The 16234-nt window shown below is 41.1% G+C and overlaps 1 protein-coding gene across 1 annotated transcript in view; it reads left to right on the forward strand.

The window, feature by feature from the left end:
- The window catches only part of LOC100395293 (myomegalin), a 201819-nt gene that overhangs the window by 101933 nt on the left and 83652 nt on the right, over positions 1-16234 (forward strand). The window contains 1 exon segment of the mRNA XM_078332881.1: positions 122-239. Within this exon segment, the coding sequence (XP_078189007.1) occupies positions 122-239 (118 nt within the window).

A 16234-nucleotide genomic window follows, 5' to 3' on the forward strand; every position in this document is an offset into this window, starting at 1 on the left:
AATGATCCAAAAGGGTAAGAACCTGCTGAATTAGACCATGCTATCTTTGTAATGGGCTGAGAAATAAGGTAATGATAGCATCGTGGTCATAATTATTGTCTTTACTTTTCCTCTGCTTCAGGAGAATTGAAGAACTGAATCAGAGCCTGGCTGCCCAGGAGAAGCTTGTAGAACAGCTGTCTCAGGAGAAACAGCAGCTGCTACATCTGTTGGAGGAGCCAGCTAGCATGGAAGTGCAGGTGAGAGCTCATCAGCATATCCAGAGGCACTTGCTTCATGCTTTCATATGCCCTACTTTTTAATATCTAATTGTATTTGTTATCTGTTGCTGTGTAACAGATTACCACAAACTTCGCAGTTTAAAACACTATATTTTTGTTATCTCACAGTTTCTATGAGTCTAGAGTCCAGATATGGCTTAGCTGGGACCTCTGTTTGGAGTCTCGGAAGTGTGAAATCCAGGTGGAGACTGGGCTTTTTTCTCATCTGGAGGCACTACCTAGAGCTCCCTCAGGCTGTTGGAAGGGTTTATTGCCGTGTGGCTGTAGAAGTTACGGCTGTTTCCTTGTTCATAGCCAGCAGCAGAAAGAGTCTGTTACTTTTCTCCCTTCTAGACCCTCTTTTAAGGGGCTCATTAGGCCAGGCCCAGCAGCATAATATCCATTTTGGTTAACTTAAAATCAACTGATGAGAAATTAACTACATCTGTGTGACCTTTTCACTTTTGCCACGTAACATAGCATAACTTTGCAGTGACATTCCCTCACCTTTGCCATAGTGGTTAGAAGTTACCGGTTCTGCCCATCCTCAAGAAGTGAAGACTACACAAAGACGTGATGGCTAGTGGGTGGGCATTACAGCACCACCTAAGAATTTGCCAGCCACATCAAATCATTTATAATTATATAGAACATATCATTTTTTTTTAGACAGAGTCTCACTGTAACCCCTGCTGGAGTGCAGTGGTGTGATCTCAGCTCACTGCAACCTCTGACTCCCAGGTTCAAGTGATTCTCCTGTTTCAGCCTCCTGAGTAGCTGGATTACAGGCATGTGCCACCACACCTGGCTAATTTTCTATTTAGTAGAGATGGGGTTTCACTATGTTGGCCAGGTTGTTCTCAAACTCCTGACCTCAGGTGACCACACACCTCTGTCTCCCTAAGTGCTGGGATTATAGGCATGAGCCACCGCGCTGGGCTATAATGTGGTTTTAATATTAAAAAAGAGAACTCGCTGAGGTAAAAATAATCGCATTGATTTTCTGGGAAGTTACCTCAAAGGGAACTCCTCTCCTCCATTCAACTTTTAGTTTACCGAAAGGATATTTTCTAAAAGAACTTTAGAATATACCTGCACCCAAACAATACGAGCAATTACCTGGTGTCCTTATCTTCTTGCACTGGTCTTAGACTCCTGAGAAGACAAAATGTGGGTGGTTTACGTTATTGTTTCACATATGGAAAGGTTGGGGTCAAGATAAAAGAGCAGTGATAAGAATTAGTTTAAAACATTGCTTCCTAACATTTCCATTTCATGGCACACATAGCAAATGATAATATTTGTAAGGTATAGAGGTAAATGGATGAAGCCTCTAGCTTGGAGGTGGCCAATTTAGGTGCTTAGGCCACTATGAAGGCAGGAAAATAGTCACTATCTCGGCCACAATTACAAACTTCTTAGACTGCAGCTCTGTTTTGCTTGGAAAGCTCTGGTTAACAAACTCAAGGAATGACGTGTGTGCATATAATTTTACAAGTATGACTATAAATTGAAGCTCATAGGCTTTTTGCCAGATACATGTTGAAATATATGGACATTTTCTTAAGGGAATCTTGAAAATATTTCATGATACATTTTAATTAGGAAAAGCTCAACCAAGAATAATAATTGAATTTCTGTCCTGATTATTTATTAGCTCTATGACTATGGATATGTCACTTCTCAGCTTCCATATACATAAAATGGGAAGATAGGCTCAGATAATCTCTACAGTTTCCTATAATGCTAACATTCTATTTTTATTTTATTTCAAAATTTTATTTCATTTTATTTTAGTTCAGAATTTACAGGAGTATAATTTCTTTCAAAATGTTCACTTTCTGAAATGAAATCACTTTTTTGCTGATTTTGTATTTACAAGCACATAAGTACTAAAATATTTTGTACATAGACTTATTTTCCTCATCTTTGGTAAGCACTGAAATTAATATATGTAGTTCAGTATTTGCGATGCTAATTAAGGAATTGGTTTGGTATCAGTTTTCAAAACAGCATTAAAGAACCAAAACATTATAATTTCAAAGAGACTAAATTATTTATATTCTATTCTAAAAGGATGCTTAGAACAAGAATAGGTACAGCGTCCAGGGGGTAATATTGCATGCCCACCAGGCAGAAGAAATGCATCAAATCACATAAACTGTACTAAATGGATATGCTTTTTTAACATTGCCTAAGACAATTAGGTTATCGTTATTGTTACCACCCAGTACTTTGTACCTTTAGAAACCTGATACATTGCATCATTCATTCTGTAAGGCAGTGTTTTCCAACCTCTTTCACAGAAAATCCATTTTCATAGGAAATGAATATACATCTTTGGTATTCTGGGATAAGTGATCACGGCTGCTACTGGTTTGAGGCGATTGCCCGTGGCCACCGCAGGCCTGTGCACCACCCTGAGAGCTGAGGCCATCAGCAGCTCTGCACAATGGTGGAGCACTCTGAGGTACACTGTGCTGGAATACCTAAGTTGGAAAGCTCTGCCACAGGAGGCCTCTGATAGTTGGTCCTCTCAAGTGTGGAGAATAGAAAGCCTCCTACGGGCCAGGCGCGGTGGCTCAAGCCTGTAATCCCAGCACTTTGGGAGGCCGAGGCGGGTGGATCACGAGATCAAGAGATCGAGACCATCCTGGTCAACATGGTGAAACCCCGTCTCTACTAAAGATACAAAAAATTAGCTGGGCATGGTGGCACGTGCCTGTAATCCCAGCTACTCAGGAGGCTGAGGCAGGAGAATTGCCTGAACCCAGGAGGCGGAGATTGCGGTGAGCCGAGATCACGCCATTGCACTCCAGCCTGGGTAACAAGAGCGAAACTCCGTCTCAAAAAAAAAAAAAAAAAGAAAGCCTCCTACAGCATATTTTCTTGTTTCTCCCTTTAGGTCTATGTCTTAAGGAAAAAAAAGATTGGGCCCCAAGGACTGGTAATATCTTTCCTCAATTTACAAAGTAGTTTAATTCATGGAAAAATTTAATGTAAATTAACATCATTTCCCATATATGTAGCAGAATTACATTCTAGGTTCAGATGTTTACAGATGACTGTAAACAGTCTTATCCTCACTCAGTGGAACATTCAAACTTTAAGTCATTTGGAATTTGGGGCAATACTTTGTCCTGTAACATCCCTTGTCTCACTCGTCATTGTGACAACAACAAAGACAAGAAACACACTCACATATTTTCAAAGTGTTCTCTAGGAGATGAAACAGTTGCTCAGTGAGAAACACTGGTTTGGGGATCCTAGCATTGCAAAGATGTAGGGTACATTGAAAGACTAGTATGTAAACAACTAAAATACAGTGTGAGATAAATGAGGAGACAGAAATGGTGCAAAAGGACCCCGCGGCTGAAGGGGGATTATCTCCAAGGAGGAAGTCACCTGGAGGTCACCCCTCTGCTGGTCCTTAAGACTGAGTATACCAGGCAGAAAACAGGAAAAGGTCATTTTTAGACAGGGGGAGCAATGTGTACAGTGATGTGGAACACAGTTAAGGAATTGGGAATAACTGATGTCACCAAAAGTAAGTATTGGAGAATGATAAAATATATAGCTGGGATGTCCCATAAATGTTGAGCTAAGGACTTCATGTTCTAGGCACCGGAAAAAAAAGCAAGTGAAATAAAAGCATATGGTTTGCATTTGGAAAGGCAATCCTAGTTATTGTGGAGACTGAGGATTGCTTGAAGAGCAGATAATTGATGTCACCCCTTGAGAGAGCAAATCATGATCTGACACAGCTATTAACTGCTTTGTCAAGTCCATTCTTTGGACTGGTTAGGGGGAAAAATATTATAAAACCGATTACAAAGCACGTTGTCTTTCCCCTCTGCATAGGTCATGTATGGTGCACCTTGCTGTTTGTGATACCTGGAGCCTATGTTGTAGGTGTTACCCTTGTCTGCTAACAGTACACTTCCACTGTAACGGTTAAACTTTCTTCATATTCTACGCAAACCTTTGTCTGCCATGCTAACTGTCACCACAGAAGAAAGACCCTTACAATGTGGAAGGCAAAAGTTCATTTCCAAGCTCTGGGCCTGTTTTTCAGAGGCTAAAGAATCCCCTCATCTCCAGCAAAGCCATCCCTGGAATCCCTTAGCAATTCAGCTGGAGGATGGAGGAGCTTGAGCTCTAAAGATCTATTCACTTCCTTTAATTCCACCGACCCTTCACAATTGACAATACCACAAACAGTTGGGTCTTAGAAGAAAGAAGAGCTCACAGATCTTGCACTTCTAGGTCTGAATTGTCCAGGTGAAGAACATTCATTTATCCTGCCTCCCGTAGATAAATCTCCCGTGATCCTGCTGTGAAAGTCTGGAGTATAGTGAGTTTAATATACTCACGATGATATCTGAGTACAGGAATTTCACTTCAGCGTCTTCAGTCCTTCAAATAAGACAGATACTTTTGAAAAAGATGATTTTATTTAATTGATCTTACAGGCTTTCTAGCTGTTTTCCTTTTCCACTCTATGAAAACATTCTACAACATTCATTTTAGTGGGAGTGAACTTGCACAATGTTTATGACCTTCTATAATTCTTACAAAACAAAAACGTCCCGCCAACTAGACATGCCAGTGATTGACATCATTCTGTGTTTCCTTCAATCCTTCTTGATATCCATTCAGATCAATAGTATATTGTGATCGGAGTGTTGAGGAACATTCTGTGACATCTTGTCCACATCTTTTTCACCAGGGAGTCATGAAATTTAATAAAGTTTACAAAGCATTTTTCTCTTCTTCAGTAAAGGTGTCAACAAAGTTGCAGGGAAAAGCTACCACTTCCTTCAGTTATTGATACTATTTCCTTCTACAAAATGGTGGAAGCTTCGTCTCAATGTAGCTTCTAAATGAAACCAGACCCGGAGGGTGTGAAGGCAGAAAAAATGATGCACTTGCAAAGGGAGGTCTGGAGGAATTCTTGTTTTGTTTCTTGCCTTTTTTCTCTGTCTGCATCTCTCCTTCAGTATAAGATAAGCGACATTTATTAACATGTAATCTCACTGTGGTTGGCTTGTAAAATGAAACAGGATGACACAATTAGGGAGAGGCCCACATTAAGTAAGCGAGGCCCTCCCACTCACACAAATTAGCACAGTCAAGCTGTTGCATTTATGCCTTGTTTGGAACTTAATGTAAATAGCACTGCATGCAGTGAGGCATATTTCCTAGAATAGCAAACATTCCTGCGTTACCATGGAGAAATCTGACTTGGAGGTTAAGGCAAGAATGTGCTCTAAATGTTCAAGGCAGAGACTGAAAACCTGGCAGGGTTTAGTAGCTTACACCGCTCCAGACAGCTTCATATAAGGAGATTTGTTTTTAGGGGAGCTTTTCAGTAACCCCTTCTTTCACTGATGAATGTTGAAGCTGGAGACTCGTTTACAAATCCCTGCTCAACATTACTATCTCCCAGACAACCTTCACTGATAATATGTCTCTGAAGCAGGCCTTATCAGCTAAAACAATCATTGCTCTAATCCTTTTGAGCAGAAAAGGAAGTGGAAAAATAGGTAGCTGCTTTACAACTTAATAAAAAACATTTATTGAGCACTTACAATGCACAAGGTACTGTTAGCTGAAGGAAGAAGAATATGAAGATGTATAAGATTTTGTCTTAGTCTTCTAGAGATTACAATAGGAGAAAGTCACTGATGGAAAAACAATACAAGGCAGTACAGAAAGGAAGAATCATCATGGACTGGGATCAGAAGCAAAGATTTTGGTCTCTGAGAGTAGGATTTTACTAAGTAGAGATGAAAAGGAAAAGCATGACTTCATTTATTCACTCTATGATTATTCATTGAGATCTAGAAAGATACTTTTCCAAATACATCAGAAGCAGTCTTAATCCCCTCAGGCTGCTATAACAAACCATAGACTGACTGAGTGGCTTATAAACCACAGAAATTCATTTCTCACAGTTCTGGAGGCTGGGAAGTCCTAAGACAGAAAAGCAAAATAAAATTTTAACATATAATAGTTCATCTTCTGATTCATACATTGTAGTCAATGACTATTGAGTGCCCACCATGGCTACACAATGGTGCTATTAGGTGCTAAAGAATTTTCTTCTGGCCCGGTGCGGTGGCTCACGCCTGTAATCCCAGCACTTTGGGAGGCCGAGGCGGGTGGATCACGAGGTCAAGAGATCCAGACCACCCTGGTCAACATGGTGAAACCCCGTGTCTACTAAAGATACAAAAAAAAAAAAAAAATTAGCCGGGCACGGTGGCGTGTGCCTGTAATCCCAGCTACTCAGGAGGCTGAGGCAGGAGAATTGCCTGAACCCAGGAGGCGGAGGTTGCGGTGAGCCGAGATCGCGCCATTGCACTCCAGCCTGGGTAACAAGAGCGAAACTCCGTCTCAAAAAAAAAAAAAAAGAATTTTCTTCTAATGAAGGAGACAGATAAATAACCAAATAATCAAACAAATATATAACTTCAGATTGTGATAAGGACATTGAAGAAAGCAAAGAGCAGGGATTGGCAGACTTTTTCTGTATGGGGCCAGATAATAAATAACTTAAGTTTTGCAGGCAGTAACATTTCTGCCATTGTTGCATGAAAACAGCCATACACAACACAGGGCAATGAACATGGCTGTGTTCCAACGAAACTCCATTTGCAAAGCCAGGTGCTGCGGCTTTGGTCCACGGTCCATGGTTTGCTGACTGTATTAGGAAGAGAGAGAGGCACTTTAGACAAGGGGGAGCAAACACTCAGAAGATCAGCCTTTCCTGTGGTAATTTTTTAAAATTATACTTGAAGTTCTGGAATACATTTGCAGAACGTGCAGGTTGGTGGTTTGCTGCTCCATCAACTAGTCATCTGCATTAGGTATTTCTCCTCCTCTTTCCTCCCAGCACCCCGAAGGGCCCCAGTGATGTTCTCCTCCCTGTGTCCGTAAGTTCTCATTGGTCAACTCCCGCTTATGAGTGAGAATATCATGCAGTATCCAAAACAGATATATAGACCAATGGAACAGAACAGAGGCCTCAGAAATAACACCATACATCTACAACCATCTGATCTTTGACACACGTGACAGGAACAAGCAATGGAGAGAGGATTCCCTATTTAATAAATGGCGTTGAGAAAATTGGCTAGCCATATGCAGAAAACTGAAACTGGACCCCTTCCTTACACTTTATACAAAAAAATTAACTCAAGATGGATTAAAAATTTAAATGAAAGACCTAAAACCATAAAAACCCTAGAAGAAAACTAAAGAGCTTCTGCACAGCAAAGAAACTATTATCAGAGTGAACAGGCAACCTACAGAATGAGAGAAAATTTTTGCAATCTATACAAAGGGCTAATATCCAGAATCTACAAGAAATTTAAACAGATTTACAAGTAAAAAAAAAAAACAAAACTCATCAAAAAGTGGGTGAAGGATATGACCAAACACTTTTCAAAAGGAGACATTTATGTAACATACGAAAAAAACGTATCATCACTGGTCATTAGAGAAATCTGAATCAAAACCACAATGAGACACCATCTCATGCCAGTTAGAATGGCGATCATTAAAAAGTCAGGAAACAACAGATGCTGGAGAGGATGTGGAGAAACAGGAATGCTCTTACACTGTTGATGGGACTGTAAATGAGTTCAACCATTGTAGAAGACAGTGTGGCCATTCCTCAAAGATCTAGAACTAGAAATACCATTTGACCCAGCAATCCCATTACTGAGTATATACCCAAAGGATTATAAATCATTCTGCTATAAAGACACATGCACACGTATGTTTATTGCCGCACTATTCACAATAGCAAAGACTTAGAACCAACCCAAATGCCCAACAATGTTAGACTGGATAAAGAAAATGTGGCACATATATACTGTGGAATACTATGCAGCCATAAAAAAGAATGAGTTCATGTCCTTTTCAGGGACATGGACGAAGATAGAAACCATCATTCTCGGCAAACTAACACAAAAACAGAAATCCTATGGTAATTTTGAGATGTCTATGATACATCCACATGCAGATATCAATTAGGTAACCAGTTATTTGAGAGTTGCCATCAGAGGAGAATTCTACGATAAAAATATAAATTGGAAGCTACTGGTATAAAGATGGGAAAGGATGAGAAGACACCAGAAGAGAATAAAGACAGGTAAAATGGGTCTAGAACTGAGCACCAATGAACAGCTACTAAAGGTGTGTAGTGATATGACTCTTAGTTAATAAATCTGAGGTAGGCATTAATTTAAAGTCCCTGTCTTACAAGAACAGAAAATCAAACACCGCATGTTCTCAGTCATAGGTGGGTGTTGAACAATGAGAACACATGGACACAGGGAGGAGGCATCACACACTGGGGTCTGCCGAGGGGAAATAGGGGAGGGAGAGCAGGGGGTGGGGAGTTGGGGAGAGAGAGCATGGGGAGAAATGCCAGATTTAGGTGACGGAGAGGAAGGCAGCAAATCACACTGCCACGTGTGTACCTATGCAACAATCTTTCATGTTCTTCACATGTACTCCAAAACCTAAAATGCAATTTAAAAAAAAAGTCCCTGTCTTAATCACTATGGTGAGAAATTCAATTTCATAGGTTTGATATTTCCTCCTCTCCCTACTTTCTCAGTTACTTAAAGATCCCTAGGTTTTACCAGGTGCCAAAGCACCGAGGAGACCACTCTGATCATTGATCTACCGCTAAAGCACCCCTACCTCAGTAAGGATGGTTTTGCCAACCCCAGAAGCTTGTTATATTGGAACCTTTTATGCAGCCAGAATCCCATGGAAAGTCCAGCCTCTCCAAGTTACCCTGTTACTTCTCCCTCTGAGGTCCTGTTGCTTATCCAGGGCACTGATATGGAATGGAGCTGGGTACTTGTTACTCTTTGACCTCCAATCTCTTTCCATCTGGGTGAAATGTCACTCTGTCCTCTTCATTGACTTCAAAAACTTTTCTCTCTTCTCTTCCCCAATGCGACATCAGCCTGAATCTCTCAATGGGCTTAGAATTTCATAAAAGTCTGGAAATGCGCTTGGCTTCAAACAGCCTCCGCTCTTTGCTCTGCAAAAATTCCGGAGTCAAGGGAATGCTAAGGTCTTGACCATCAGATTGGAAGTGAGGGAGGCAGAGCTATACAGGTAACAAGACAAATTTACATCCAAACATTTACCCTCTCAGCATTTGGCTAGGGAAGAAGCATGAGATGAAGCTGGAAGGGAGGTAGATTAGGATCTTTTTGTAGAGATGATTACATGTCAAACTAAAGGTTTTGACTTCAACCTACAGGTAGTGGACAATGATGGATCTTTACTCTGAATGTTCTGCAAATAACATGCAGGATAATTAGTGGTAAGCTTCTAAGGCTGTGTGACACAGTTCAGGTATCAGGTTTCAAGAACCTGAAATGGAAAGTGCAGTGAAAATGTGAAGCAAGATACGCTTGTTAGAGATGCTCAGAAACAGGATAGAAAAGAAGTTAGTATTTGGCTTGATAGGGAAGGATTCTGGGAAGTAAAGGTACACTCTGATGTTTTCAAATCCATCTAGTTTACAGGTCTACACAGTTACACCCAGTCACATTAGGAAATGTTATGCCTCACCTTATCTCTCCTGCTAATTTCTCTCTAGATTTTGACAATGTCAGCCATCCCTTTCATTCTTGAACTCCCCCACCTGTGCTTTGACTGTGCAACGGCTCCATTTAGTATTCCACTGAGTTGCCTCAGTCACCTCAGCATGTCCCAAATAAATATCTTCATTATTTTTTTGCAAATAGATGCCCCAACTCCTACATTTCTGTTAATTTGTGCCATCTTCTACCATTATTTCCATCTTAAACGCTTTATTTTCTTTGTCTGCATATATACCATCAAGTCCTGCTGTTCATTTCTTCAAGGTGATTCTCGTATTTACCACTTTCTTTCCATTTCTAAGCCAGACCTTTATTAATTCACCCTTGAATAACTGTAGTGTCTCTTTAGCAGGCCTTCCTGTAACCATCTCGAAGTTCTCCTTGTAAGTGCAATCCATCCTGTTGCCTGGGTAATCTTCCTAAAAAAAGGTTTCAATCATGCCATTCTCTGCTTAAGTCCATAACATTATATCCAAATTCTTTTGCCTTTGTCAAAACATTAACCAAATTCTAGTTGCCAAGGCACTCCATAGCATAGTGTCTGGGTTATAGATGGTTCTTTGATACATGTTCTTTGAATGAACAACTATAGAGGATTCAATGCATGGATGGATAAACCTGGTCATTCAAAAATCCCCAACATCTCCCTTTACCTACAGGCTAGCGCTGTGTTGAACCCAAGTTCCATGGCTTTTAAGGATGCTATTTTATTTTGCTGGAGTCCCTTCCTTGGCCTCCTTCATCCTAACATCCATCTCAAGTGCCACTCTTGCCCCTTCAACTATACCAGCCCATACTAACCTCACCTTTATCTGTACCTATACTACATTTAAGTCAGTACCATTTCATTTACCAATTACTTTAACTGTCATGTGCACCTTTTCTCCCTTTTAACTTAACTGAAAGCTCATTGAAGAGAGAAAAGAGATGTGAGTTTGCATTCTTGCTCATTGATTGATTTAACAAATACTTTTAAAATTCACTTAACAACCTATGGGTATTTAACAACTCGAAAGACTCTAATGTTTTCTCTTAGATGGATTTTGCTGAGAAGCATACTACTATAATCTGCAGATGAACTGGAAATCTCCTGGTTTTTAAACAAACATTTCAAAATGTTATGTTGTCAATTAATGCAAAGCATGTTTCTGACTTCTTAAAGATTTCCAAAGAGCTCAGGGAAATCACGCACCTGCCTGTGTTACCACAAAGCCTAACTGGCTTTATCTTGACATTCTTGCATTTTTCTCTGCCAGAATCACATTTTTCTTTCGATGCATAGTTTTTAGTAATTAGAATAGCTATTTCCAACATCATAACCAGGCAGTGAAACCTAATACAACTGGTTTGGGACATGGGGATTTTCCACCTCTCCAGTTCTTCTGGAAACTCCCTCTCAGCCCAGAAGTAGGTCTTAGAAACACTACAACCTTGTTGCTTACCAGGAGTACGAAAGAGACTATGGTGACTGCAAAATCTAGAGGTCAAAACACTGATAGTGCTAAAGATCCAATACCACAGTAATATTTAGAAGTCTTGTTCCAAATGCAGACACTGTTCTCTAAATTCAACGTAGATTTTTTTAAGTAGTTCTTTATTAATGTGCTTTTCTGTCTATCTGCAGAACGTCTGCTCTTTTGACTGATACAGCTTAGGATGGTTCTTGTTCAGTGGTTTTCTTTTCTTTTCTTTTTTCTTGAGACGGAGTTTCGCTCTTGTTACCCAGGCTGGAGTGCAATGGCGCAATCTTGGCTCACCGCAACCTCCGCCTCCTGGGTTCAGGCAATTCTCCCACCTCAGCCTCCTGAGTAGCTGGGATTACAGGCACGCGCCACCATGCCCAGCTAATTTTTTGTATTTTTAGTAGAGATGGGGTTTCACCATGTTGACCAGGATGGTCTCGATCTCTTGACCTCGTGATCCACCCGCCTCGGCCTCCCAAAGTGCTGGGATTACAGGCTTGAGCCACCGCGCCCAGCCTGTTCAGTGGTTTTCTAAGTGTGGTTCCCAGATAGCCGCAGCAACATGATCTGGGAACTTCTCAGGAATGCGAGTTCCTGGGCCCCATTCCAGACCTGACTATTGTATCAGAAACTCAAGGGGGTAGGTCCCAGCAATTTGTATTAATAAGCCCTCCAGGTGATTCTGACGCATGCTGAAGTTTGAAAACTACTGTTTAAATTCAACATAATTCATTGTAGTTTAGGAAATTAAAAGCCAGATATAAGTGACTTAACTTAGGGCTATATTTTATATATAATATTTTCCTAATTTTAAAAACTATTCTTATAGTGGGAGTGACTTTCTACTAACAAAATCCTTTAGATTAACATTTTTGGGGCAATACATATTTTTAATTTATTTACTCCTTATAACCTTTTGAATTGAAATATACTAATATGTATACAATCTACAGATCTAAGTACCCTGTTCAATGAGCTTCAACAACTGTACATATTCATGTCATCTTTATCCAAAACAAAATACAGAACATCTTCATCACCTCAGAAAATTTCTTTGTGTCCCTTTGCCATCGCTTCTCACCCTGTCTCTAACTGTTCAGCCACTTCCAGACCTCTACCATTATAGATCTGTTTTTCCCATAGTCTATTATTAGACTTAAGATGAGATCAGGTGCGTTCAGGGTAGTACAACCGTAGACCTGTTGTTGTTAGACTTCAAATAAATGGAATCACACAGGATATTCTCATTTACATATGACTTGTTTCACTTAAGACGTTTTCTTTTTTTTTTTTTGAGACGGAGTTTCGCTCTTATTACCCAGGCTGGAGTGCAATGGCGTGATCTCGGCTCACCGCAACCTCCGCCTCCTGGGTTCAGGCAATTCTCCTGCCTCAGCCTCCTGAGTAGCTGGGATTACAGGCATGCGCCACCATGCCCAGCTAATTTTTTGTATTTTGAGTAGAGATGGGGTTTCACCATGTTGACCAGGATGGTCTCGATCTCTTGACCTCGTGATCCACCCGCCTCGGCCTCCAAAAGTGCTGGGATTACAGGCTTGAGCCACCGCACCCAGCCCTACTTAAAATGTTTTCAAGATTCATGCATATCACCTGTATCTGAGTTAATTCTTTTCGTTGCTGGTTAGTATTGTATTGTATGAATACACCAAAATATGTTTCATCTACCTTTTTTCTTAGTAACAAATATTTTTTTCTTACCACAAAAGCAGTACTTACTGTAAGTTATGTAAAGTATGTAACACATAATGTAAAAAATTATAGAAAATAAGGAAAAAAGAAAATACCCATAATTCTTTCTAGACATAACCATTACTAATAACTTGTGTACCCCTTTGAACTTTGGTTTACATAAATTATCTACTTATATATTTATCATATGTAGTATAAAAATTTTTATTTTAGGTTCAAGTTTTACCACTTAGACCCTGATATTAGTGTGTTAAATTGGCAGTCCTTAGCTTTAACCATAAAATACCTTCTAAATTAAATAAAATCTAAAATTAATACCTGAATAAACATTCGTTGTCCAAAATTCAAATGATACACAGTCTATAGAATAAAAAGTAAATGTCCTTGTATAGCCCCACCGTAGGTAACCAATTCAACTGCAAACTCCTGACCATAGGATAATAATGACCAAGAAGTGCAGAATTTATTATACATAATTTTTCTAAGTTTTATTTTTAAATTTTTATTTTCAAGTTTTATTATCTATATGCCAGTGATCTTTTTGCTGGGAATACATTATTTCATAATTCCAAATGCTCATGTAGGAACTAATTCTAGTACAATAGCTTATATCCACTTTGAGATAGTTTCTTCCAGAGAAAATAGTTCAACAACAGAGTGCCATATTCAAATTTCCTGATTGCTGAGTGGTTTATTCCCATCTGTTTTTCAAAGCCTAGATATGTATAGCTTTCTCAGTATATTGACCTTTACTTACAGCAAACATATTCTTCAATGGCAAATTGCCTTTTCATCATTTGTTTTGACCTGTATATCTACACCAAGCTGTCTATATACTGTCATTAAAATTTGGAGACTATCAATCAGGTGCAAAATCTTTTTGAGGAACAGAGAATAATCCAAAGTATAATTCAGGGTTTGCTCTTGAAGAGCACTTTGTTTCATTCACATTTGCCTAACAGGAAAACGTGGCTTGCATTGACAGTAAAAAATGAACTCTTGATTATACTTAAGACTGGGTACAGCAGAGTAGTGTCTTGGCAGGCAGGCTGTCTTTCCATCAGTCAGGGTAAGTCCGGAAACTCTTTGCCTTTCTATAGATCACCACAGATTCCAAAGCATGTTGCTTCATTTCTTCCGACTTTGAAGTTCACGTACCTAGAAGCAGGCAAAAATGCAGCTGTAGTTTTACTTGAAATGCTCTATTCTCGGTTTTCAGGTCAAAATATACATAGTAGATGAAATTACATATACAAAATTCTATAGCCTATGTTACTAGGCCATTCTTGTATTGCTCTTGAGACCAGGTAATGTATACAGAAAAGAGGTTTAATTGGCTCACAGTTCTGCAGGCTTTATAGGAAGCACGGTGTTGGCATCCGCTTGGCTTCTGGGGAGGCTTCCGGAAGGTAACAATCATGGTGGAAGGTGAAGGGGGAGCAAACAGGTCACGTGGCCAGAGCAGGAACAAGATGGGGCCATGGAGGCGCCACAAACTTTTAAATGACCAGATATCAGAGAAACTCACTCACTATTTCAAGGGTAGTACAAACCCATTAGGGAATCCACCCCCCGACCCAAACACCTCCCACCAAGCCCCACCTCTAACACTGGGGATTACAATTCAACATGAAATTTCGTGGGGCCATGTATTCAAATCATATCGCCTAATAAGCCCAAAGTTTTGACTGTCCTTCTCTCTTACAATGGAGCTACTAGATTTTGCTCTGGTGATTAAGAGAACAATACAATCTTATGTAGGCAGAGACCCATACTGTTTTTAAATTACTTAAAATATTCCAATTCATATTAAAACAATATTAGCTATTTTTAATAAGCTAAACACAATTAAAGCATTTCCTTAAAATCATCTCATTTAGTCTTCAGGAAGACGTTTGGGGGCTTATTATGAACTCTCATAGATGGCAGTTGGCTATCTTCAAGCTTAGGAGTATGGGCTCTGTCCTGGGGACGAGGTTCAGAAAAACTTAGATGTGGCTGGCCTTAGCTTTCAAGGTCAAAATTTAGCATGATTAGAAGTGGGAAATGTCCTGCTCTAGAGGACTGCAAGTGATTGTTGAGGTTGTTCCTCTTGTCGTGTCTGAATGCCTCGCAAGCCAGGAAGAGAATAGAGAATTCTTTTTCTTTTTTTTTTTTTTTTTGAGACGGAGTTTCGCTCTTGTTACCCAGGCTGGAGTGCAATGGCGCGATCTCAGCTCACCGCAACCTCCGCCTCCTGGGTTCAGGCAATTCTCCTGCCTCAGCCTCCTGAGTAGCTGGGATTACAGGCACGTGCCACCATGTCCAGCTAACTTTTTTTTGTATTTTTAGTAGAGACGGGGTTTCACCATGTTGAGCAGGATGGTCTCGATCTCTTGACCTTGTGATCCATCCGCCGCGGCCTCCCAAAGTGCTGGGCTTACAGGCGTGAGCCACCCAGAATTCTTCATGAAAGGAATGGCCGGAGGTAACTGCATTCCAGCCAGCCAGTGCTCCAGCTTCCCTCCTCTTTGTGTGCAACCCAACTTTTAGACCCAAGGGTGGAGGACCTCCCCCTGTACAGAGCCGAGGAGGACGGGGTTCCCACGGGTCAGTGCAGTTCCCAGCTCTTTCTGACGCGGGCCGCACTCCCAGGCCCTTGAGCCCTTGCCGAGAGAAGTTCCGTGTTTTGCGCTGGTGTTTATCTACCCTCCCCTGTCTGTGCTAAAATAATGCCCCTCCCCTGTCCTAAAATGATGACTGCCCTCTACGTGAGCGACAGAGACCTCAGTGGAGGGCCACTTCATCTACCCGCGGGTGGCTGCGTCCTTGGAAAAGCCCATTGCTGTTCTCTCTTCCCACAATCTTGGTCAAGCAGATTCACACCGTATTTGCCGGACTCTGTCTCAGGTGACTGCATGGCGCTCTTTTTCGTCTAAAGTAGGGCAAGTCGCCCAAGGGTGCTACCCTTCCCCCACCCCCAGGGCGGGAGAGACACTCGTCTACTCTTTTTTCCAGGTAAGGGTTGCGCGGCCCCGCCCCGCCCGCCCCTCCGGACACCAAGCGTTCCCCCGCCCGCCTGGCAGCCTCGGGGCCTTGGAACCCGGGCGGGGCGGGGCTGCCGGGAGGAGGCGGCGGCGCGCAGCGGTACCTAGCGGCGCTGCCTGGCTGCGCCCGCGGAGGA

This window comes from Callithrix jacchus, chromosome 7 (genome assembly GCF_049354715.1).
Source record: "Callithrix jacchus isolate 240 chromosome 7, calJac240_pri, whole genome shotgun sequence".
Classification (NCBI taxonomy): Eukaryota; Metazoa; Chordata; class Mammalia; order Primates; family Cebidae; genus Callithrix; species Callithrix jacchus.